Source organism: Leucoraja erinacea, chromosome 34 (genome assembly GCF_028641065.1).
Source record: "Leucoraja erinacea ecotype New England chromosome 34, Leri_hhj_1, whole genome shotgun sequence".
NCBI lineage: Eukaryota > Metazoa > Chordata > Chondrichthyes > Rajiformes > Rajidae > Leucoraja > Leucoraja erinaceus.
Window position 1 is genome coordinate 1,191,767 of NC_073410.1, and position 24,804 is coordinate 1,216,570.

The following is a 24,804-nucleotide window of genomic DNA, read 5'->3' on the forward strand; positions in this document are numbered from 1 at the left end:
TCAAAGCTTTCTATGCCTACACCTCTCACTGCAACGTTCCTGCTAAAGACAACCTCTTCAGTATTACAGCCTTCCTATCTTCAGTTTAGTTTAGAGATACAGTGTGGAAATAGACCCACCAGCTCACCGATTCTGCCCCGCACATTAACACTGTCCGACATGCACTAGTCACAATTTACAATTTTACCAAAGCCAATTTATCGACAAACCTGCACGTCTTTGGAGCGTGGGAGGAAACTGGAGATCCCGGAGAAAACCCACACAGGTCACAGGGAGAGCGTGCAAACTCCGTACAGACAGCACCCGTAGTTAGAGTGATCTGAAGCTGATGCTGCAACACTTTATTGGCCTACCGAAAGGAAGTCAATGGAAAATTAAAGAAAGTTTTAATGTAACTCAGTGGGTCAGACAGGAGGGAATTGGAGGGGTGACATTTTGGGTCGGGAACCTTCTTCAGACTGTTCTTCTGAAAGAACAGAACATATAAAATGTTTAAGGGATCGGACAGGCTAGATGCAGGAAAGATGTTCCTGATGATGTCGGTCATTTAGGACTGAGATGAGGAAAAACATTTTCACCCAGAGAGTTGTGAATTTGTGTAATTCTCTGCCACAGAAGGCAATGGAGGCCGATTCACTGGATGTTCTCAAGAGAGAGTTAGATATAGCTCTTAGGGTTAAGGGGATCAAGGGATGTGGGGAGAAAGCAGGAACAGGGTACTGATTGTGGATGATCAGCTAAGGATCATATTGAATGGTGGTGCTGTCTCGATGGGCCGAATGGCCTACTCCTGCACCTATATTCTATGTTTTATGTTTCTACTCCCAGGGCAACTCCTCGGTGTTAGCCCCAGTCTGAGGATCATCCAGAGAGTACAGAGAGGAGAAAGCGACGTGGTCACAATGTTCGCCAGATGGAACCGGGGTATCTGGCCGTGTGGGGCAGCAGCTCTCTGCTGTGGCAGTGGTGGGGCACTGGGCCAGTGGTGGGGCAGCAGCTCTCTGCTGGGCCAGTGGTGGGGCACTGTGCCAGTGGTGAGGCACTGTGCCGGTGGTGGGGCATCAGCTCTACGCTGTGCCAGAGTTGCCCCATCTCCGGGGATTACCCAGCCAGTGTAGACGTCTCCATGATCCAGAGCCCAGACCTCTCTGGTCCGCCGCCAGCAACAACACAATGTTGGATGTGCCTGTGTGAGGAGGGAGGTCGCGTACAAAACTTCTGCTCTGGAATTCACTGAAAGAACAAAGTTGAGCAAAGGTCCCGCTGGGACAGAAACAGAATGAACTGCACCCCAGCGGCTGGCAATGAAGTGATTATATGTCCGCTAATTCCCTCCAAATGGGAATGCCTGTGAAATTAGTCACATATCCAGCGCTCGCTCGCTCGTTCCCAACCACTTGTAGATGAAAGTGCTCCTCCTCCCCTCCCCATTCCCTCCCCTTCCCATCCTTCCTCCATGACCCTCCCCTTGCAAACCCACTGCCACAGACACTTTGAAGGCAGGCTTGAGCAGGCTCCCCTGCCGCTGGCAGCTCCACGCTGTGCCACTCACTGCAAAGTTTTGTTTTGAAACTTCAGGCAACTTTTTCTTTCACAGCCGAACCCTGGAGTTTCTCCGTTCTCCGTCCGCCTTCCTGCAGCTGGGCGTTTTTCATCTGTGCCAGATGTGGCGAGAGTTCGCTTCCAGCCGGCCCGTTCTCTTTAAAAGCGTCAACTGAGTGAGGTCGCCTGTATGTGGAACTAGAGGTGGGGTGGGGGCTACATTGGTGGAGAGAGGATTGTGTGTGTGGGTGCGTGGAGAATGAAGGGCAGACATCCCAGGCATCGCCGACCTACTACATAACATGTCAGACACTAGCTCGCTGGGTTTAAGCGGCTGGCTTCTATGAAGCATGCAGTCTCTGGGACTAGTGCTGGTGTTGGCACATCTCCTTGCGGCAGGTAAGACATCTTTTACAGCCCTTCACCGCGTTGGCAGAGCGGCGAGACTTTCAGAAAACAGGATGTTATCTTTTTAATGTGTCCTCGCTCACAGGATCCAAGTAAGAACAGGATGCCGAACCCTCTACAGCATGTCCATGGAACTGCTCCTGAAGGAGTTTTGCCAGTGATAGTGTAGTGTTGAAGAACAGAGTTTAAGAAGGAACTGCAGATGCTGGAAAATCGAAGGTAGACAAAAATGCTGGAGAAACACAGCGGGTGCAGCAGCATCTATGGAACGAAGGAAATAGGCAACGTTTCGGGACGAAACCCAAAGGGTTTCGGCCCGAAACGTTACCTATTTCCTTCCTGAAGGGTTTCGTCCCGTAACTTTGCCCATTTCATTCGCTCCATAGATGCTGCTGCACCCGCTGAGTTTCTCCAGCATTTTTCTCTACCAGGAGTTGATCTTAGCCAACTGCAGTTAGATTTCTGCTATAATGACCTCATCCACTCCACTGACTTGTTGAGCTCACCTTGGTCTCATCGTTCACGGGCGAGGGGAGCGTTGTGGGAGATTGTGGCATCACTGGGCAAGGTTGACCACAGAGAGGACATTATTGCCATAGAGGGAGTGCAGAGACGGTTCACCAGACTGATTCCTGGGATGTCAGGACTGTCTTATGAAGAAAGACTGGATAGACTTGGTTTATACTCTCTAGAATTTAGGAGATTGAGAGGGGATCTTATAGAAACTTACAAAATTCTTAAGGGGTTGGACAGGCGAGATGCAGGAAGATTGCTCCCGATGTTAGGGAAGTCCAGGACAAGGGGTCACAGCTTAAGGATAAGGGGGAAATCCTTTAAAACTGAGATGAGAAGAACTTTTTTCACACAGACAGTGGTGAATCTCTGGAACTCTCTGCCACAGAGGGTAGTTGAGGCCAGTTCATTGGCTATATTTAAGAGGGAGTTAGATGTGACCCTTGTGGCTAAGGGGATCAGGGGGTATGGAGAGAAGGCAGGTACGGGATACTGAGTTGGATGATCAGCCATGATCATATTGAATGGCGGTGCAGGCTCGAAGGGCCGAATGGCCTACTCCTGCACCTAATTTCTATGTTTCTATGTTTCTATGAGAGGTTCTGTGTTGCAAATACCCATTGCCATCTGTTATAAATCAATCCAAGCCTCTGTCCTCCATCAACCCCACACCAGCAGGGAGGCTGTGATCTCCTTGGCTGCCAGCCAACACCTTCTGTAACCGTGCAAGCCAGAGAAAGTTGCCCAGAGTTGTAAAGCACATCTTAGTAACTTGAATGCAAAGCCTCTCGGTGCAACACGAGGATATCTGTTGCCACCAGTTTGAACCGTCCTTTCATTCTGATTCACAATATTTTGTTATTGCATTCTCTTCTTCTTCTTCTTGCGTAAGGCATGCACAGCCTAAAGTTGTGGGTCAACTTGTTACATAGAAACATAGAAAATAGGTGCAGGAGTAGAGGCCATTCGGATCTTCGAGTCTGCACGGCCATTCAATATGATCATGGTTGATCATCCAACTCAGTATCCTGTGCCTGCCTTCTCTCCATACCCCCTGATCCCTTTAGCCACAAGGGCCACATCTAACTCCCTCTAAAATCTAGCCAACGAACTGGCCTCAACTACTTTCCGTGGCAGAGAATTCCACATACTCACCACTCTCTGTGTGAATTTTTTTTTCTCATCTCGGTCCCCCTTATCCTTAAACTGTGACCCCTTGTTCTGGACTTCCCCAACATTGGGAATAATCTTCCTGCATCTAGCCTGTCCAACCCCTTAAGAATTTTGTACGTTTCTATAAGATCCCCCCTCAATTTCATAGCAAAAGGATTTGAGTATAGGATTTGAGTATAGGAGCAGGGAGGTTCTACTGCAGTTGTACAGGGTCTTTGTCAGACCACACCTGGAGTATTGCGTACAGTTTTGGTCTCCAAATCTGAGGAAGGACATTATTGCCATAGAGGGAGTGCAGAGAAGGTTCACCAGACTGATTTCTGGGATGTCAGGACCGTCTTATGAAGAAAGACTGGATAGACTTGGTTTATACTCTCTAGAATTTAGGAGATTGAGAGGGGATCTTATAGAAACTTACAAAATTCTTAAGGTGTTGGACAGGCTAGATGCAGGAAGATTGTTCCCGATGTTGGGAGCAATAACAAACCTGTTCTCCCAGTGGCTCAGCACTTCAACTCCCCCTCCCATTCCGAATCTGACCTTTCTGTCCTGGGCCTCCTCCATTGTCAGAGTGAGGCCCAGCGCAAATTGGAGGAGCAGCACCTCATATTTTGCTTGGGTAGTTTACACCCCAGCGGTATGAACATTGGCTTCTCCAATTTCAGGTAGTCCTTGCTTTCTCCCTCCTTCCCCTCCCCTTCCCAGCTCTCCCACAAACCTACTGTCCCCGCCTCTTCCTTTCTTTTCCCGCCCCCACCCCCTCGACATCAGTCTGAAGAAGGGTCTCGACCCGAAACGTCACCTATTCCTTCTCTCCTTTGATGCTGCCTCACCCGCTGAGTTTCTCCAGCATTTTTATCTGCCTCTAAATTCTAGCTGAGTTGAGTGTTTGGTGTTGTGTGTAGTTTAGTTCCATGCCTGCTGCCTCCACGTTTACACTGATCCGGGCCAATGCAGTTTTCACATTTTCCTCGTTTAGTTTTTGAGAGGAAAGTAACCCAGGTTTGATAGAGTTGAGCTCGGCTTGTGAAACGCACAACATAATTGACTCAGCAACAGACTTACTAAGGGTTGTGTTTTTGAAGACATCCCGGACAGAGCCACGTTTGCCAGCTGGAGAGTGGACAGAGAATAGAGGGAGCTCACTTTAAAAGGGGGCCGTGAGAATGGAACACTGAGCCGCAGAGATAATGCACTACAATTTATGTTCATTACATATTATCTGTGTGTGTGTGTGATTACAGGACTGTTATGCTGTTGCAAGTAAGAATTTCATACTTCCATTGTTGGTATACATGACTATTAAACACTGCAGCTGCAGTATTTTGTGACCATCTTCGGTGTAAACCAGCATCCGCAGTTCCTTCCTACACAATTAAATACTGTTGACTGTCAAATCGTTCCCACCCCACCTTAAACCTATGCTCTCTGCTTCATGATTCCTCACCATTGACTCCATCTACACCACACTGCCTGAACAGAGCAGCCAACTTGATCTAAAACCTGTTCAAGAAGGAACTGCAAAATCGAAGGTATACAAAAATGCTGGAGAAACTCAGAGGGTGCAGCAGCATCTATGGAGTGAAGGAAATAGGCAACGTTTCGGGCCGAAACCCTTCCGGGTTTCGGCCCGAAACGTTGCCTATTTCCTTCAGGGTTTCGGCCCGAAACGTCGCCTATTTCCTTCGCTCCATAGATGCTGCTGCACCCGCTGAGTTTCTCCAGCATTTTTGATCTAAAATCTGTCCATCCCAGACATTCTTTCTTCTCCCCACTCCCGTCCGGCAGAAGGTATAAATAAATGTTTGTTTTTTCACGTGGGAATTAATAAAATTGTTGAATACAATTGAGAAAGGATTTATCAGAATAAGCAGTTTAATCTCAGTATCCAGGCTTTCGTAAGGTACCTCCCTGTCAATGAATAAAATCAACTTAAACATAACTGCTTGGAAGTTGCAGTGAGTTCAACAGTCAGTTACTCAGTAAATTAAAAACAATTAATGCACAATAGTATTTTTGAAACAATTCTGTTACTGTTTGAGAAGCAAAAATATCCAGCTGAATGTTTGGAGTCTCATCAAAGATCTGCAAATGAGGAGAAGCAATGATCGGTCTTCCTCTGAGAGTAATTTGTCCAGGGGGAATGGGCCAGATACTGGTTAGAACGTAGAACATGGAACGTGGAACATGGACATAGAACATGAACATGGAACATGGAACATGTAATGTAGAACATGGAACGTGGAACATGGAATGTGGAACATGGACATAGAACATAGAACATGAACATGGAACATGGACATAGAACATGGAACATGAACATAGAACATGGACATAGAACATGAACATGGAATGAAACATAGAACATGAACATGGAACATGGACATAGAACATGAACATAGAACATGGACATAGAACATGGACATAGAACATGGACATAGAACATGAACATAAAACATGGACATAGAACATGAACATGGAACGGAACAGTACAGCACAGGAACATGCCACGTGATGTCCATGTCGAACATGATGACAAGATAAACTGATCTCCACCAACTGCACATGTTCCGTATCCCCCCCATTCCTTATATATCCATGTACCTATCTAAAAGCATCTTAAAGACCACTTAAACTTCAATTTATTGGTTGTAAAATCATCCTTCAGGGGAAAGATCAACTCTGGATCTACCCTGAACAAAACACAAAGTGATGGAGTAACTCAACGGGTCGGACAGCAGCTGTGGAGGACATGGAGAGGCGGTGTTTTGAGGTTGGGTCTGAAGAAGAGTGTTAGATTTAACTCTTTGGGCTAAAGGATTCAAGGGACATGTGGGGGGGGGGGGAGCAGCAGGAATGGGGTACTGATTTGACTCCTGCACCTATGTTTCTATGACCCGAATCATTGCCTATTCATTCCCCCCAAAGATGCTGCCTGGCCCACTGAGTTTCTCCAGCACTTTGTGCTTTGCTCAGGATTCCAGGATCTGCAGTACCTTGTGTCTATCCTGTAAAGCCCCGTAAGAATGAAGGAGATTTCAAGGAGATCACGTCTTGGTTTCTAAACTCTAGAGAGTTTTGGTTTGGTGCCTCTGTATAGAACCTCCCTCCATCCCCAGAATCAATCTGGTGAACCTTGTGTTTTCCTGAATGAAATTATATTTTTGAACAGTTAGAGAGAACAGGGGTGTACACAATGTTTCCTATCTGGCCCCACCAATGGGCTATATAATTGCAACCAGATGTCATTGTTCTTGAACTCAAGCCCTGTATAATAAAGGGCAACAGACCATTTCCTCCCTAATTGCTCACGAGATCGTCATGCACATAATTTGTGTACAAGGACACCCATCTCTCCCTCCGAATAGGAACACGTTTAAATCTTTCATGATTTTAAACATATTACACTCCTCTGTTTATATAGTTTAGTTTAGAGATAAAGCACAGAAACAGGCCCTTCAGCCCACCGAGTCTGGGCCGACCAGTGACCCCCGCACTTATACTATCCTGCACACACTAGCCACAGTCTACATTTAAACCAAGCAAATGAACCTCCAAACCTGTATGTCTTTGGAGTGTGGGAGGAAACGGAACCATTGAGACCCCCACATCAGTCTGAAGAAGGGCCACCCATTCCTTCGCTCCATAGGTACTGCCTCACCCGCTGAGTTTCTCCAGCACTTCTGTCTACCTTCGATTTTTCCAGCATCTGCAGTTCCTTCTTAAACATTGAGTCAATATGTTCTCTACCATGTATCTGGGGATATTGGATATGGTATTTGTCAATGTCAGTTCTCCTCCACCTCCTAAAGAAATGGAGACAATGATCAGGCAGAATTTGAATGTTTTTTATGGTGAACTAAGTTCAAAAAGATATTAATCGAAGGAAATTGACCTGACTGTGCAGCATAATCTTCAACATATCAGCATTTCCCCAGCCGGTGGCTGAACAAATGTGATACTGTGTCGTTATAAAAAAGCAATCACAGTTACATAGTTTCACCTATAAGATACTAATTGAAAATATTAAAAAACAATTGTTGATCCTTACAAAGCTTTGCCCAAATCATTAGCTGCAAAACATGGCATATTTTATAATATTGAAGTTGAGAATTGTGTGGAAAAGTGAACGAGCACTTTGTGTTTCAATCGTTGCCCCGGGGCTTGGATCTAATCCAGATTAATAGTTTGAAGGCTCAATCTCTGTCTCTGTAAAGTGGCATCTTTAGATCTCAGTGAATGAGATCACAGCAGAATCTGCTCAGACACGCCAGGATCAGGGGAAGATGCCACACAGAAACAGAACATTCTGGAATTGGGTCAAAGGCTGAATGTAAATAAAAGAGCAACAATCAGTGAAGGTACACAAAAATGCTGGAGAAACTCAGTGGGTGCAGCAGCATCTATGGAGTGAAGGAAATGGGCAACGTTTCGGGCCAAAACCCTTCTTCAGACATGGAACATAGAACATGGATGTGGAACATGGAATGGAATGGGAACATGGAACATGAACATGGAACATGGAACAAGGAACATGAACATAGAACATTTCTATGAAGAGGGGTTTGGGCCCGAAACGTTGCCTATCTCCTTTGCTCCATAGATGCTGCTGCACCCACTGAGTTTCTCCAGCATTTTTGTCTATCTTCGATTTTCCAGCATCTGCAGTTCCTACTTAAACAATCACTGATGCCCTGGTGCTGGGTTACAGAAGTTGCTGAGATGTTTTTAGGAGGAATGGACAAAAAACCTAAAGAAAACTCAATGAAATTTAATGAGATGAACATTGTGTGGAAAAGGTCCTTCAGCCCATCGAGTCCACTCTGACCAGCCACCGCCTCATACACCGGGGACAATTAATAAAACTTACAGGAGCAAATTAATATACAAACCTGTATGTCTATAGAGTGTGGGAGGGAACCGGAGCACCCGGAGAAAACCCACGCAGTCACAGAGGGAATGTGCAAACTCTATACAGACAGCACCCGTAGTCAGGATCGAACTATGGTCTCTGGCGCTGTGAGGCAGTAACTCTGTCGCTGCTCCACTGTGCCCACCCCAAAGTTCTGAACACAGCACCTAAGAAAGGTATAGTTATGACTGTAGCAGGTGATAGATAATCTGAAGACCATGATACTGTTGGCAGTACCAACAATCTATCCATATATGAGACATATATATAGGTAGTTATCTATCCACAGTACATATCTACATATCTAATTATCTGCATCTACATATCTACATCTATATCTACACATATATATATACACATAATAGACAATAGGTGCAAGAGGAGGCCATTCGGCCCTTCGAGTCAGCACAGCCGTTCAATGTGATCATGGCTGATCATCCCCAATCAGTACCCCGTACCTGCCTTCTCCCCATATCTCCTGACTCCGCTATCTCTAAGAGCCCTATCTGCTCTCTCTTGAAAGTATCCAGAGACCCGGCCTCCACCGAGGCAGAGACAATTCCACAGACTCGCAACTCTCTGTGAGGAAAAAGTGTTTCCTGGTCTCCGATACAGAGATTCAGAGACAGTAGATACAGTTACTGGACATCAGTCATAGTATTGGTATTATGTCTGGTGTATTACCACTCTACATTGATATCATCTGACAGCATGTATGGATCATGTCAAATGTTTTAATATTGACTGTGATGTTTACAGATTTCTGTGTGGCCTTGAGTGTGGTTGTCACGCCGAGGCCGGTGGTGGAGTTCTCCGAGGGTCAGCGAGGGAGTCTATTCTGTCGTGTCTCTCAACAAAAATGGAGAAACAGTTACCTGTCCCTGGTGTGGCTGCTGTCAAACCCCCAGCACACCAGTCAACGGATCCTGAGACTGAATCGGACAGGACACGTGCAAACCTTTCGCAACTGCAGGGAGGGCCACTGTGAGCTTCAGTTCTTCCAGCAAGGAGCGGCCAAGGTTTATGTATTGATCATCAACGAGTTTCGCGATACTGACGAAGGGCATTACAGATGTAAGGTCCAGGAAATCGCAAACCTAAATAGGAAGTGGCTGTCGATATCGAACGGAGACAATGCCACAGAGGTGAAAGGTAAGATTAGATTTCATTGCTTCTCATCTTGAAATCAAAAGTGATTCTTTGCAGAGAAGTCAGCAGCTCAGTTCAAATCCATGTTTATTTTTGTCCATTTTGTCAAAAGTGATTCTCTTTTCATTGCCAAAAACCATAGATTTTTTTTAATGCTTTCACCTTAGAATTCTTCCTTTGGCAAAGTAACTGCAGCACAAACAAAAGGAAGGTAGACACAAAATGCTGGAGTAACTCAGCAGGACAGGCAGCATTTCTGGAGACAAGGAATGGGTGAGGATTCAGGTCGAGACCCTTCTTCAGACCTGAAGGGTCTCGACCCGAATCGCCACCCGTTCCTTCTCTCCAGAGATGCTGCCTGTCCCGCTGAGTCACTCCAGCATTTTCCAGTCACAGAGAAAAAAGCCCAATGATGCCAAAGAGGATGCAAGGATAATTATTGACTACTCCCTAGATAATAAGAGACTGCTCAATGGTCTGAAACCGTGGTGACCAAGCTCTCTCTGAATCTTGTGGTAGGTTCTGCCTGACGGGAGAGGGGAGAAGAGAGAATTTGGCCCATCAGGTCTACTCCGCCATTCAACCATGGCTGATTTAATCTCCTTCCTACCCCCATTCTCCTGCCTTCTCCCCATAACCCCTGACACTCGCACTAATCAAGAATCTATCTATCTCTGCCGTCAAAATATCCACTGACTTGTGGCCCCCACAGCCGTCTGTGGCAGTGAATTCCACAGATTCACCACCCTCTGACTAAAGAACTTCCTCCTCATCTCCTTCCTGAAAAGAGCGTCCTTTAATTCTGAGGCTGTGACCTCTAGTCCTAGACTCTCCCACTAGTGGAAACATCCTCTCCACACCCACCCTATCCAAGCTTTGCACTATTCTGTACGTTTCAACGAGGTCCCCACTCATCCTTCTAATGTCCAGCAGTGCTCAGTGTCATCTGACTGGTGGCATTGGTTGCATCACCAGTGTGGGGCCTGTCAGCATTTGATCTATGCTTTTGCCAACAGTGGCCAATCCTCACACAATAATCTATGTGTTTCTTTAATTTGATGACAGTACGCCTGCCACAGACCACGACAATGTTGGCCCCTCCGAGCACCACCCAAACCTGGACAGTCTTTGAAGGTAGAGTTATTATTTTTCTTGTGTATTATAACTGATCATGTCTTGGCAAATCTTGTTTGCTCTTATAGAGGTGAATGAAATAATGAGGGGAATAGATAGCGTGAATGGACAGGGCCTTTTTCTCCATCTTAAGGTTCATGTTTATATTGTCACATGTACCAAGGCGCAGTGAAAAGCTTGGTTTTGCTTGCTATCAGATCAGGTAATACTATACATAAATATAATCAAATCAAACTCCAGTACAACAGATCGAGCAAAGGGGAAGATACAGAGTGCAGGATATAGTTCTCAGCATTGTAGTGCATCAGTTCCCGAGACAAAGTCCAATATCCACAATGGGGTAGAGGTGAATCGGACAGTACCCTAGCTTATGGAAGGACATATTCAGAAGCCTGATAACAGAGGGGAAGAGGCTGGTCCTGAGTCTGGTGGTGCGCGCTGTCAAGCTTCTGTACCTTCTGCCGGACGGGAGCGGAGAGAAGAAGGGATAGCCAAGGTGGGACAGGGACAAGTCTTTGATGATGTTGTCTACTTTTCTGAGGCAGCGTGAAGTGTAGATGGAGTCAATGGTGGGGAGTCATGAACCAGAGAACACAGGTTACTAGTGAGAGGTGAAAGATTTAATGATCAAGAATGTCTTTGTACGGCAACAGAACCACGAAACTCTTACTTGCAGCAGCATAACAGTCCTGTAAACATAGTACACATAAATAATATATGATCAACAGAAATCCATGAAACTAAAACCCCTGTCCCACTGTACGAGGTAATTCAAGAGTTCTCCCGAGTTTCCCCTGATTCGAACTCGGAGATTTATGGTAATGGCCGCTCGTAGGTACTCGGGGCTCTCGTGGACATTTTTCAACATGTTGAAAAATCTTCACGAGTCTTCACGAGATTACCGCGTTTCCCGAGTACCTGCCGTTAGCGTTACGAGCCGCTAAGAGACGTCCCCGAGCTCCGACGTACGTACATTCTACGTACTTACCCCGAGTTTGATTTTTTTTTAAACTCGGGAGAGCTCTTGGGTAAACTCTTACAGTGGGACAGCCCCTTTATACCCACAATTTTAAGTGTAAAGAACCCAAATAGGAACCTGAGGGGCAACATCTTCACACAAGGCCAGAAGAAAAACGTTTACTGTTCAACGATTCAAGAGAAAGTTGTCAATTACTTGACCAATTTTAGAAAGGATTTACTTGAATGTACTTATTATAGCACAGAAAGTGGCCATTCAGCCCATCATGTCCATGCTAACCCCATGGCACAGGCCATTCAGCCCAACCTGCCCGTGTAGGCGTTGCCTATCTACACTTTGTTGCATTCCTGTATCAGGGGACAGTTCATCATCGCACAAGAGACAATAATCATAAGATCATCAGTGATAGGAGCAGATTTAGGCCATTCGGCCCATCAAGTCTACTCCTCCATCCATTCATGGCTGATCTATCTCTCCCTCCTGACCCCATTCCCCTGCCTTCTCCCCACAGCCACTGACACCTGCACTAATCAAGAATCTATCTATCTCTGCCTTAAAAATATCCACTGACTTGGCCTCTACAGCCTTCTGTGGCAAAGAATTCCACAGATTCACCTCCCTCTGACTAAAGAAATTCCTCATTATCTCCTTCGTAAACGAACATCCTTTAATTCTGAGGCTGTGACCTCTAGTCCTAGACTCTCCCACTAGTGGATACATCCTCTCCACATCCACTCTATCCAAGCCTTTCGCTATTCTGTACGTTTCAATGAGGCCCCCTCCTCATTATTCTAAACTCCAGCGAGTACAGGCCCAGTGCCGACAAACGCTCTGGTCACTGTTGATACACAACTCGCCCTTAAATGAACCAAAATAACAGAAGAAATCATTTATCACTTGCAGATTCTATTCAGGAAACTTCCACTCTGCCGATTGCCAGAAAACCGAAAGAAGAATGGAAAATATTTGAAGGTAAAATCCATAAATCTGGCAGATAAATTGGTCGGGGCTGAGAGGACAATGTGGGTTTAAATCGAAACAGATGCTGGTATAAATCAAAGATAGATACGAAATGGTGGAGTAACTCAGCGGGACAGGCAGCATCTCTGGAGAGAAGGAATGGGTGACGTTTCAGGTTGAGACCCTTCTTCAGACTGATGCTGAACTCTCACCGGAGAGAGGAGGTGAACTTCTTCAAAGGGGACATAGTCTGAAGAAGGGTTTCGACCCCTGAGTGGGGACCTCATTGAAACTTACCGAATAATGAAAAGTCTGGATAGATTGGATGTGGACAGGCCTGGATAGAGTGGGTGTGGAGAGGATGTTTCCGCTCGTGGGATAGTCTTGAACCAGAGGACATAGCCTCAGAATAAAAGGATGTACCTTTAGAAAGGAGATGAGAAGGAATTCCTTTAGTCGGATGGTGGTGCATCTGTGGAAATCTGTGGCCAAGTCAATGGGTTTTTTTATCATGGAGTTTGGCAGTTTCTCGATTAGAGTCACAAGGGTTAAGGGGAGAAGGCAGGAGAATGGGGTTGAGAGGGAAAGTTAGATCAGCCATGATTGAATGGTGGAGCGGACTCAATGGGCTGAATGGCCTACATCAGCTCCTGTGACTTATAAATGGACCATGGAGGGAGGGAGGAGAGATTGATGGAGGATCGTGCAGATGTTGAGATGTCTCCAATCAATGTGTAGGGTCAGCATGGAGTTGATGGGCTGAAGTGCCTGTTTCTGTGCTAAATTACATTATTACAAAAGTGATTTAGTTTAGTCTAGTTTAATTTAGTTTAGAGATACAGCGCGGAAACAGGCCCTTCGGCCCACCGAGTCCGCACCGACCAGCGACCCCTGCACACTTACAGTGCCCTACACACACTAGGGACAATTTACATTTATACAAAGCCAACTCACCTACAAACCTGCACGTCTTTGGAGTGCGGGAGGAAACCGAAGTTCTCGGAGAAAACCCACGCAGGTCACGGGGAGAACGTGCAAACTCCGTACAGACAGTTGCAATTGGTAGTTGCAGTTTGGGCCAATGGTGAGCTACAGCTGTGTGTGCCTCAGTTTCAGATCTGTATCTTTACGTGACAATGGTCTGCTCCGTCGGAATCCTCTCCGTGACCCTCTTTGCTGCCGTTCTCTTCTGTCAGATTCTCTGGAACAGGAAGAAGAGGAGAGGTGAGTGAAGGATAAGCATGTCTCTCTAATCTGCTGCATTCACCGGGTAGCATCAACTCATTCATTCATTTCATTGTTCTGTTTAGTTTAGAGATACAGTGCCGACACAGGCCATTCGGCCCACCGAGTCTGCACCGACCAGCGATCCCCGCACACTAACACTATCCTACACACACACACACACACAAGAGACAAATTACAATTTCCAATTTGTACCAAAGCCAATTAATCTACAAACCTGTATGTCTTTGGTCTGTGGGAGGGAACCGGAGCACCTGCAGAAAACCCACGCGGTCACAGGGAAAACGTGCAAACTCCGTACAGACAGCACGCATAGTTAGGATCAAACTCGGGTCTCTGGCGCTGGGAGACACTGCACCACTGCCCACTCTCTTGTGTCTGAAGAATTCCAACTCTTGCCTTTTCTTTTACAGCAAGAAAATACTTGACAAAAGGGCCCAGCAGCAGGTACTGTTTTTATGTAATCTTGCAGTGAATTTATAAAATGGAAGTATATTAACTTAGAAATGTAGGCTGGTATGGATAGTACAAGGAGAACAGGCGTGTCCATGTGTCTGTCTAAGAGTCTCTTCAACACTCCATTGGGGGCAAAGACATACAGTGAATGCAAGAATATGGGTCACATACAGGCGGGGATTAGATTCTTGGCATTATGATTGGCTCGGATGTTTTGGGCCAAAGGGCCTTTCGCTGGGTGGTTCTATTCTATGTAATACGGTAACTAAAAAGTAGTTCTTCCTGATCCAATTGTTGAGCAGGCTAGATGCAGGAAGATTGTTCCCGATGTTGGGGAAGTCCAGAACAAGGGGTCACACAGTTTAAGGATAAGGGGGAAGTCTTTTTGGACCGAGATGAGAAAAACATTTTTCACACAGAGAGTGGTGAATCTGTGGAATTCTCTGCCACAGAAGGTAGTTGAGGCCACAGTTCATTGGCTATATTTAAGAGGGAGTTAGATGTGGCCCTTGTGGCTAAAGGGATCAGGGGGTATGGAGAGAAGGCAGGTACAGGATACTGAGTTGGATGATCAGCCATGATCATATTGAATGGCGGTGCAGGCTCGAAGGGCCGAATGGCCTACTCCTGCACCTATTTTCTATGTGTCTATATTTCTATCAGCAGATGGTTGTTGTCTACACAATATCACAAACAGTTACAAAGTGCCTGCACTGTCCGATTAGAGAGAGACAACTCTGGGTGATCAGTACTCTGTGGATGGTGGCCATTATGTGTGACAACTATAAATAGAGACTAGAGAGCATATATTACTCTGTCTCTCTGTGGAGATCGGAATGTGGAAGGCAGCTTAACGAATGGTGGGATATAACCTTGTGTTCCGCAGTTCGGGAGCGATGATGCCGGTTGCTGGAAGCTCCTCCATTTTCCAAAACAAATCCAGGATGAAAAAGTTTGCAGCCTGTGATGCACCTCCGCCAGTGCCAATGAAAAGTAAGTCTCTGTAGATCTTCCTCCAGAGTGCTGGAGTAACCCAGTGGGGCCGGCAGCATCACTGGAGAGAAAGAATGGGAGACCCTTCTCCAGGCCCTGTGCATTGTTTATAAGAAGAATTAGGCCATTCGGCCCATCAAGTCTACTCCGCCATTCAATCATGGCTGATCTATCTCTCTCTCTTAACCGCAATCTCCTGCCTTCTCCCCATAACCTCTGACACCCGGACTAATCTAGAATCTATTTATCTCTGCCTAAAAATATCCACTGACTTGGCCTCCACAGCCTTGTGTGGCAATGAATTCCACAGATTCACCACCCTCTACCTGTCTCCACATCTCCAACAATCTGCTGATCGAATCACCCCTCTGCCTGTGTTCATCTACATTCTACATCCAGACATACTCTGTGCTGTTGCTCCTCTCCCCCCCCCGAAAAACAATCAGTCCAAAGAAGGGTTCTGATCAAAAATGTCGCCTCTCATTCTCCAGAGATGCTGCCTGACCTGCAGAGTTACTCCAGTATTTGGCGTCTATCTTTGATGTAAAGCAGCATCTGCAGTTTCTTGTCATTGGATTTTGTTAATGATGTGCGTCTGGTACATGCATCATGCATCAATTTACCTGTCTGCACACTAAATGTGTGAAGATGCTCTGTGGAGATGTTGACTGAAGAACTGTCCAATTTGGGACGAATTTTCGGTGTCAATCTGCCTTTGAAGGTAAATTCCAGGAATAAAACGATAAAAGCCTTGCCCCTTCCAGTCTCCCAGCCTTTCCCGCTTGCACAGTTAACAGTAAGGACTACTTAGGATATCTATCAACAGAAGCACATAAAGGTTATTTGGCTGCTGAAGAATTGATTGATGAAGACTGCTTGTAATTGCTGGCAGCTGCCTCCGTCTCCCCTTGACATGGCTATTAATGAATTGGTGGAAATCTAATTAATGATTAAGTTGATGTTCACTGTTTTATTTATTTACCTTGCAGGTTCGGCAACATTCATGTTGCAGTTATTTACAGCAGAAATAGAAAAGTATCATCTTCCCTGCAAACATGGGTCATGTTACCAGTTATTGAACAGACAAATGACAAATGTCAGCACTTCACATGCACATTTATACACATATGTGTGTAAATACACATGGCAAATATACATGCGCACATGTACACTCACATATATATGCTCACAGTAACATCTACACAGTGCATCTTCACACATTTATCATGCAGTTAGATGGAGAGATAGTGTATATATGTAATCAAAAGAATCATGAATACTTAATTGTCATCTGTACTAACAATTAAATTCTTATTTGCTGCTGCTTAACAGGCTCATCAACGCAATAACGTGCGGGCAATGTATAATAATCGAGACCCGAAACCTCACCTATTCCTTCGCTCCATAGATGCTGCCTCACCCGCTGAGTTTCTCCAGTATTTTTGTCTACCTTCGATTTTTCCAGCATCTGCAGTTCTTTCTTAAACATGCTGGTAATTAATGTCCGTAAGATTAAGTAAACATTAATTGCACAAACTCAAAGTCCGTAGATACAGCCCAGGGGAGATCGCACTTGCTGAGGTTAGTGTTGTGTCGTGATCAAGTCTAATGGTTGCTGGGAAGAAGCTGTTCCTGAACCTGGAGGTCACGGTTTTCAGGCTCCCGAAGGTAGCAGCGAGATGAGAGCGTGGCCTGGGATGGTGTGGGTCTCTGATGATACTGTCTGCCTCATTGAGGCAGCTTGCGTCTGCTATAGATGGCTGTGATGGTGCAGAGGTCAGTACCTGTGATGGAGTGGGCAGTGTCTACCGCTCTGTAAAGTCTCCTGGGCCGTTCACTTTGCAGAACCAGGCAGTGATGCAACAAATGTACTCACACAGATAAATATTTAAACAGAAGTCTGTGCACACAAATAAACTGACAGGCTGCATCTGAAGATATTGCTGAAAATGTCTGGTTAACACAGAGGTCAGGAAATCTGGTGATGAAACTATTCTTGGCTCACTGCCCTAACCTAAACCATGTATCGGTTCCCTGCCTTGCTTCTCACCATTGACACGTATATCATTCTTTTATTTATTCTTGTAGTTTTACAAGAAAGATGCTAGATCAGTAAAGCTCCTTTACTCATGGAAACAGGCTCTTCGGCCCAACTTGCCCATGCCAACCAACATGCCCATCTGCACTCGTCCCAACTGCCTGCATTTAACACATATGCGTTCCTGTCCATGTACCTGTCCAAATGTTTTTATAACATTGTGATAGTACTTGCCTCAACGACCTCCTCTGGCAGCTCGTTCCATACACCCAACCACATTCTGTGTAAACATGTAACAAAACTTTAATGTCAGGTTCCTTTTAAATCGTCCCCCCTCCCCTCACCTTAAACACTATGTCCACAGGTTCTTGATTCCCCTACTCTGGGTAAAAGTCTCTGTGCATTCACCCTGTCTATCCCCTCGTGATTTTATAAACCTCTATAGATCACCCTTCATGCTCCTGTCCTGCCCAACCTCTCCCTGCAGCTCAAGCCCTTGAGTCCTGGCAACCCCCTCGCAAACCTTCTCTGCACTATTTGTCAGTTTCCAAGCAGTCATGCTGTGTCAGCCTAGACCATGTTACTGAAGGAGGTGGCATTATAACTCTCTGGTCTATCGTACACTGGATAACACATCTGGAGAAGGAGAGGCATTACAAGTCCACTCTCCTTGTTGGAATGAATGTAATGTCTGTACGCTGGCAGCTACAACAACCTGTGACTGTGGCACACACACCCAGACAATGCAACACCTACTGCAATGCCCATTGCTGGATAATCCATGCACTATCTCAGACCTTGCACCTTAAGGGCATGTCCCACTTTCCCGAGTTATTCACAAATTCTCCTTGATTCAAACTCGCAGAATGATCGTAACAAGTCCGTTGTGCCAGCCGTAGATACTTGGGGCTATTTTTTTTACTTGTGGACATTTTCCATCAGGCTGGAAAAACCGTCCCGACTTACCTGGTGCCTCGAGTACCCACGGCTGGCATTACGAGCCGCTACGATACATCCACGGACTCCTACGGACTCGTTACGAACATTCTGCGAGTTTGAATCAAGGGGAAAAGTCGGGAGAATTCGTGAATAACTCGGGAAAGTGGGACAGGGCTTTAACACTCCAACAGCGCAACGATGTGTAGAGCAGCAGCGAGCCACTAGCATAAGGACACAGAGGAGGAAGGAGACAGGCAGGTTGGGATAAAGGGAACATTTGCTCACCAGTCCTGTCCGTAGCTTCTTCACAAACCCAACGGGCAAAGCGACACAGACACAAGGAACTGCAGATGTTGGAACTTTGAACAAAACACAAAGCTCTGGAGGAACTCAACAGGTCAGACAGCATCTGCAGAGGGAATGGAGAGGATAAGCAACAGTTTCGGTCGGGACCCTTCCTCAGAGTGGATCCACTGAGTTCCTCCAGTCCTTTGTGTTTAGGCTAAATGCCAATTATATTCAGGTCTGTCCGATTACCGTGCTCTGTGTACAGGGTTGCTACATTCCCTCAGACATCTATCCATTATTGAATATTCTCATCTCTACAGTGATGAATGTTTAGCACAAACTGGAAATGGCAGATCATATTTCATCCGCACATCATTCTGCATCTTCCAACAACATTCTCAAATCTATGGCAAAAGTATTTGAAGCTCAAGATCAGTGTGTGTTGCTGCCTACTGGACACTAAGGAGGTGCAGATGGTACCAATGTTATTTTCCTGTTTCATGGCCAATGGTAGATGAGAACTTCATAGACCAAAGGGCTATTACCACAAGAAATCTGGTAAACATGTTGGCAATAATAAGTTAGATGCATACGAAGAGGCTTCTTCTTATTAAGTCCACATCACTAGAGCTGAACACACTTCTCGGCATCTGTATACAATGGCGTCTTGCGCGCGCTTCTTGTGCGTGGCGGTAGAACGATTGGTGGAAACAGGGCCGCGACCTGAACCTTCTTTCCTTGACCACAGGAAGGAGCTGCAGGTGCGGGTTTAAACCGAAGATAGACACAAAAAGCTGGAGTAACTCAACGGGTCAGGCAGCATCTCTGGGGAGAAGGAATGGGTGACGTTTTGGGTCGAGACCCTTCTTCAGGCAATAGTAAATAGTTTCCAATCTGTGCACTACTAATGAGTCGGTGTGTGCTTTGACAAAGTGCAATGGGAATTCAACAAGTCTCTGCCTGCGGTTTCTGAATATTTAATTATTCCTACTCATTTGTTACCCAATTCATTTTTTTCTGTTTTAGATTTGTTCCAACACAGTCATTATTATACCTCTATAATTTACAGTTGTAATACGTCACGCCCAGACTAAACAGGAGCGCAGACTGCTCAAGTATTCTGTGACACACTTGGTTATTAAAAGGAATTTAAAACTAGTTTGCACAAGAAAGGGATCTAATTCCTCAAAAAGCAATGTCAGCATAAGTGTGCCAGTGTGTATCAGTGTGGCTGGCTGCATAAGTGTGTGTACGTCTGCATGTTTGTTTATATGTTCTTGTGTTTGTGTCAGTATGTGTATGTGTGTCCCCACCTTTGTTTGTGCGTTCCTGTGTGTATGTCAGTATGTGTATGTGTGTCTCCACCTTAGTATGTATGTTCTTGTATGTATGTCTGTGTGTTGATATGTGTGTGTCAGTGTGCATGTGGGTGTGTGTGTGTGAGGTTTTTGTGGCAGTCTGTGTGGTGATTACTCTCCCGTGTGCCCGTGTTGCCCCGTGTACATGTCTGCGGCTGTGTGCGCGCATACATGTTGGGGCGGGTACAATGTAGGAACAAAACATGTGATGCCAAGAAACGCACATCAATCAGGAGTAACGTTTTGTGTCTTTGGTGAACCAGCAGCTGTAGTTCCTCGCTAGTATACAAGGGTTGCATTCTGTGGCTGTACTAACTATGGCGTGTCGTTGCTTTGTGTTACAGTACCAACTAGAGAGGCGTCAGCCAAGAGAAAGTTCTTGAAGAAGCACGATACCAAATCCATTCTGGTAAGTGATTACTTCCACTTGTGGTCTGCGTGGAGTGCGAGGTTTTCATTTCTCTTCTCATGAAGAAGGAATGAAAAGGGAAGTGTGATTGTCCATAGCTACTAAGCCCAACTTGCACACGGCCCACAGTTCTCCAAACATAGCTAGTCACAGAGAATTACAGCACAGAATCAGCCCCTTCCACCCAACTCATCCATGCCCCATCTGGTATAGATGCCCCATCTATACTAACTCCACATGCTGATGTATGCAGCACTAAACCATTCCTATCCATGTACCTGTCCAAATGTCCTTTCAATGTTTTCATTAGTACTTGCATCACCTACAATGGATACAGTAATGAATCGAGAACCAGACAACAGGTTGGAGGGGAAAGATTTAATCAGAACCTGAGGGGCAACTTTTTACACTCAGAGGATGGTGGACATATGGAGCATTATTGTGGTGGTGCTAGAGGGGATAGTTGAAGCAGGAACAGCAACAATATTTAAAAGCCACGAACATGTACATGGAAAGGAAAAGATGAGGCGAATATTACCCAAACAAGGGCAGATGGGGTGAGCTTTGGTCAAGTTCATATTATAGGAGCAGAATTAGGCCATTCGACCCATTGTCTACTCTGCTATTCAATCATGGCTGATCTATCTCTCCCTCTCAACCCCATTCTCCTGCCTTCTCCCCATAACCCCTGACACCCGCATCAAGAATCTGTCATTTTCCACCTTAAAAATACCCATGACTTGTGGCCTCTGCAGCCGTCTGTGGCAATGAATTCCACAGATTCACCGCCCTCTGACTCAAGAAATTCCTCCTCATCTCCTTTGTGAAGGTTGGGCTGAAGGGCCTGCTTCAGTGCTGTACGACTATGTGTGACTATGCATGGCAAGGGGAGATGCAAGCTTTAGCAGTGCGTCTGGCTACAACTGGCCACACTACCAGCTGCTTGTTCTGCATTCCTGTGCACATGTTGTTTTAACGCCTGCATCTTATATAAACATCTAGCTGCTCCTGCAATATATTTCAATTGTCAGAACTTTGCAAGTAAGCAATAAGCATAGACAGAATTTGAAATGCTATCGGTTCCCATACAATTTACTCACGGTAGACTTGCTAATTTTATTGTATCTTTATTGCTTTCTAAGATGCAATTATTTATTTAGTGCTCTTTGGCTTCATTGAATTATATTTACTATCAGACCTTCATAAAAATGTATGAAAAGCTCTCACCGAACAGGGTCACCCACGTTCTAGAAAGCAACATTATTTTTCATATCAACAGATAATAGAATCAAGAATAAATAGATAATCTACAATCAAACACAATGCAATTTTACAATAATTCAATAACACCGAGAGAATCTGATTTCACAACCTGATGTGCTTCACATTTGCATGAGGTGGTGTTTGCGGTGATGACTATATGGGCCAGTGTAAAAGCCCATAAAATATCAGCACTGCAAAATGAGAATAAAATAAATGGTAATTAAATGAGAGAGCAGGATTTATCACACACACACACTTAGGGCACTTGGCAAAAACAATTAGCACTAATTACAATACCAGTGCAAAATGGCTGAAATATTACAATTCAGCTTTGATAATATCGTGTTATTTTCTTCACCCTGTGTCCAGTGATGGACATCGTGCTGATCTCTAGATAGCACATTAAATTACGAGAGGCATAGATACGGTAGACAGGCAGGACCTTTTTCCCCAGGGTGGAAATGTCAAAGTCAAGAGGCCATAGCTTTAGCTGGGTGGCACGGTGGTGCAGCGGTAGAGTTGCTGCCTTACAGTGCCTGCAGCGCCGGAGACCCGGGTTCGATCCCAACTGCGGGTGCTGTCTGTACGGAGTTTGTACGTTCTCCCCGTCACTTGCGTGAGTTTCCTATTTTCCTCACATATTTTTACAATTATTGAAGTGAACTCACAAAGCAGAAGTGGCATTTATTCAATAACGGCACAGTACTTCAATGTACCTCTTCACTCAGCAGAGCAGACAGCTACAGACAAATAATTCTGCTGTTGAAAACAATGTTCCAAACTAATTTCACTGGACGGACTTGCCAAAGGATGACAGTCCCGCTTGGGTACGGAGACAATGAGCTGAGCTGGAAACAAGAGCATCAACGACATACTTCAGATAGACACCACAAAATCCTGGAGTAACTCAACGGGTCAGGCAGTATCTTTAGTTATCCCTAGGGCATGTAGGATAGCACCAGTCGCTGGTCGGTGCGGACTCGATGGGTCGAAGGGCCTCTTTCCACCCTGTATCTCTAAACTTAAACTAATCTTAAAACTCAAGTCCTCCTGCAGATACATCCTAGATGTTTAACCTGCTGTCTGTGTACTAAGCCTTGTTAGTTTGGGAGTTTCCTAATGTTTTTCTCTCTCTCCACAGCCACGGATAGTGGAGGACAGCCTGACCTACGCTGAGCTTGAACTGATGCCCACACAACCCAGCGCCCCACCTGTGCCCAGCTCCCCCGACCCCCAGAGACCCAACACCGTCTACGCCAAGATCTTCTTTGCAAAAACCCAAAGTTAATAAACTCCTTGTGGCACAGTGACATGGTGACTGTGGTTGATGCCTCCACATGTCTCCGGCCGTTGGTGGAACCTTTGTACTCAAGGTGTGACTTTCCATTGACAGTCTGGCACTATCGATGGGGAAGGACTGGGTCCATCACACACAAAGCTCAGCTCAAAGCCCGGCTGTGTGAAGGGTGAGAGACACCTTGTCCAGCCTGTCCATCACCATGTTCTGATCTGTCACTCTGTACTATGGACCAACCCATGTACAGGATGGGGCTGTACAGGATAGTCAGGCTCAGGAACCTCCTAAACCGGGGCATGGGATAGGGCTGTGCAGGATAGGTGCTGGTGTGTTTGCAAAACAATAGCAATAATTTAATTAGTGGATGCTGACAACGATGTTGATGATTTTGTGAATGTGAGGAGCTGGAAGAGTGAACACGTGATGGTGTGAGTGTAAACATATATGTAGTTTGTTGCATGTTTTACTACAATAAATGTCCTATAAATATGCAGTTCTGTGTGGGCCATGATCAGTGTACCTGAGGATACATCACAGTGTAAGGGTATCTGAGAGTTGGTGTGCTTGTATATGTATCTCTGCACACACATGTGTGCATGTGTATGATGAAACAGCATATACCCGTGTGTATGTGTGTGAGTGTGTGAAAGAGTGTATGTGTGTGAGAGTGTGTGTGTGCGCGCGTGCATGTGTGTGCGTGTGTTTATGCGTGCATGTGTGTGCGCGCGTGCATGCGTGTGTGTATGTGTGCATGTGTGGGTGCATACGTGTGTGTGTGCATGCATGCGTGTGTGTATGTGAGTGAACGAGAACATTAGTGCAGGTGTACACAGGGAGGAGTATGTGTGCATCTTTGTGTACGTGTGTGAGCGTGCGTATATGTGAACATGTGTATGAGTGTGTCAGTTTGCTTGCCTAGGCGTGTTGATGTATGGGTCTGTGTAATCATGTATTGTCTTTCCGCTGGCTGGGTAGCACGCAGCAAAAGCTTTTCACTGTACCTCGGTACACGTGACAATAAACTAAACTGAATCTGTGTCTGTCTTTGCGTGTGTGTGTGTGTGTGTCTGTGTGTGTGTGTGTGTGTGTGTGTGTGGGTGTGTGTGTGTGTGTGTGTGCATCTGTGCGCAAGTACGCGTATATGAACTGTATGCTTGTCTTAGAGTATATGTCTGAGCATGAATGTGTCTGTGTATTGTGTGTGTATATGTATCTGTGAGTGTGTCTGTGTATTGTTTACCTGGCACTATAATCCTTAGTCTTTATATAAAACTGATACAATGGGGATATCTGTAACGATTTGTCACTGGTTGGTACCAATGCAGCAGTGGGCCACAGACAGAGGTTTCAATGCCAGCTCTTGCCATTCTCAGCCCCGTGCAGCACGAGGTATCTCAGCTGGAAAAATGCCCTGGAACTGCGTGTGTGGACACCTCCAGCTCCTCACAGTGGCTGCGGCAACTGCCTTCTTGGTTGTTGGATTGAGTCGAGGCTGGCAAAAGCAAACTTCTAAACCCGACTCAATCACTGGAATAACCTCGTTGATCATCAGACACTTCAGGCAAACTCAGAAACAACGTAATCTCTCTCCTTGCCTAATTCTAAAGGCAGCGTCATTTCAATCTTACCTTAGATGTACAAAAGATTTCAGTGAGTGAAATAACTTGAATTGTGTGTCTCTGTTCCAAGTTCCATAATGTGATGGAATATGTGGGTGTATGGATGTTAAAAGAATGAGAAGCTGTACT

The 24,804-nt window shown here is 45.5% G+C and overlaps 1 protein-coding gene across 2 annotated transcripts; it reads left to right on the forward strand.

Annotated features, from left to right (window-relative positions):
• Positions 1–1,460: 1,460 nt before the first annotated feature.
• On the forward strand, positions 1,461–23,067 carry vstm4a (V-set and transmembrane domain containing 4a). 2 transcript variants are annotated; one of them, XM_055661615.1, is made up of 9 exons: positions 1,461–1,941; positions 9,308–9,700; positions 10,763–10,831; positions 12,714–12,782; positions 13,881–13,994; positions 14,429–14,462; positions 15,358–15,464; positions 20,432–20,496; positions 22,901–23,067. In XM_055661615.1, exons 1-9 carry the CDS (start codon positions 1,893–1,895, stop codon positions 23,045–23,047), a joined length of 1,047 nt encoding a protein of 348 aa, XP_055517590.1. In that variant the 5' UTR covers positions 1,461–1,892; the 3' UTR covers positions 23,048–23,067. The 2 variants fall into 2 exon arrangements, with proteins under 2 accessions (XP_055517590.1, XP_055517591.1); XM_055661616.1 differs by having other exon boundaries at positions 13,887–13,994.
• The last annotated feature ends 1,737 nt before the right edge of the window (positions 23,068–24,804 follow it).

What these genes read in the sequence shown, in the direction of transcription:
- vstm4a (XM_055661615.1), top strand. Translation starts at nt 1,893, where the DNA reads ATGCAGTCTCTGGGACTAGTGCTGGTGTTGGCACATCTCCTTGCGGCA. An exon ending in GAACAGGAAGAAGAGGAGAG is followed by an intron (nt 13,995 to 14,428) that starts GTGAGTGAAGGA and finishes TTTCTTTTACAG; the next exon opens with CAAGAAAATACTTGACAAAA. An exon ending in TCCGCCAGTGCCAATGAAAA is followed by an intron (nt 15,465 to 20,431) that starts GTAAGTCTCTGT and finishes TTTGTGTTACAG; the next exon opens with TACCAACTAGAGAGGCGTCA.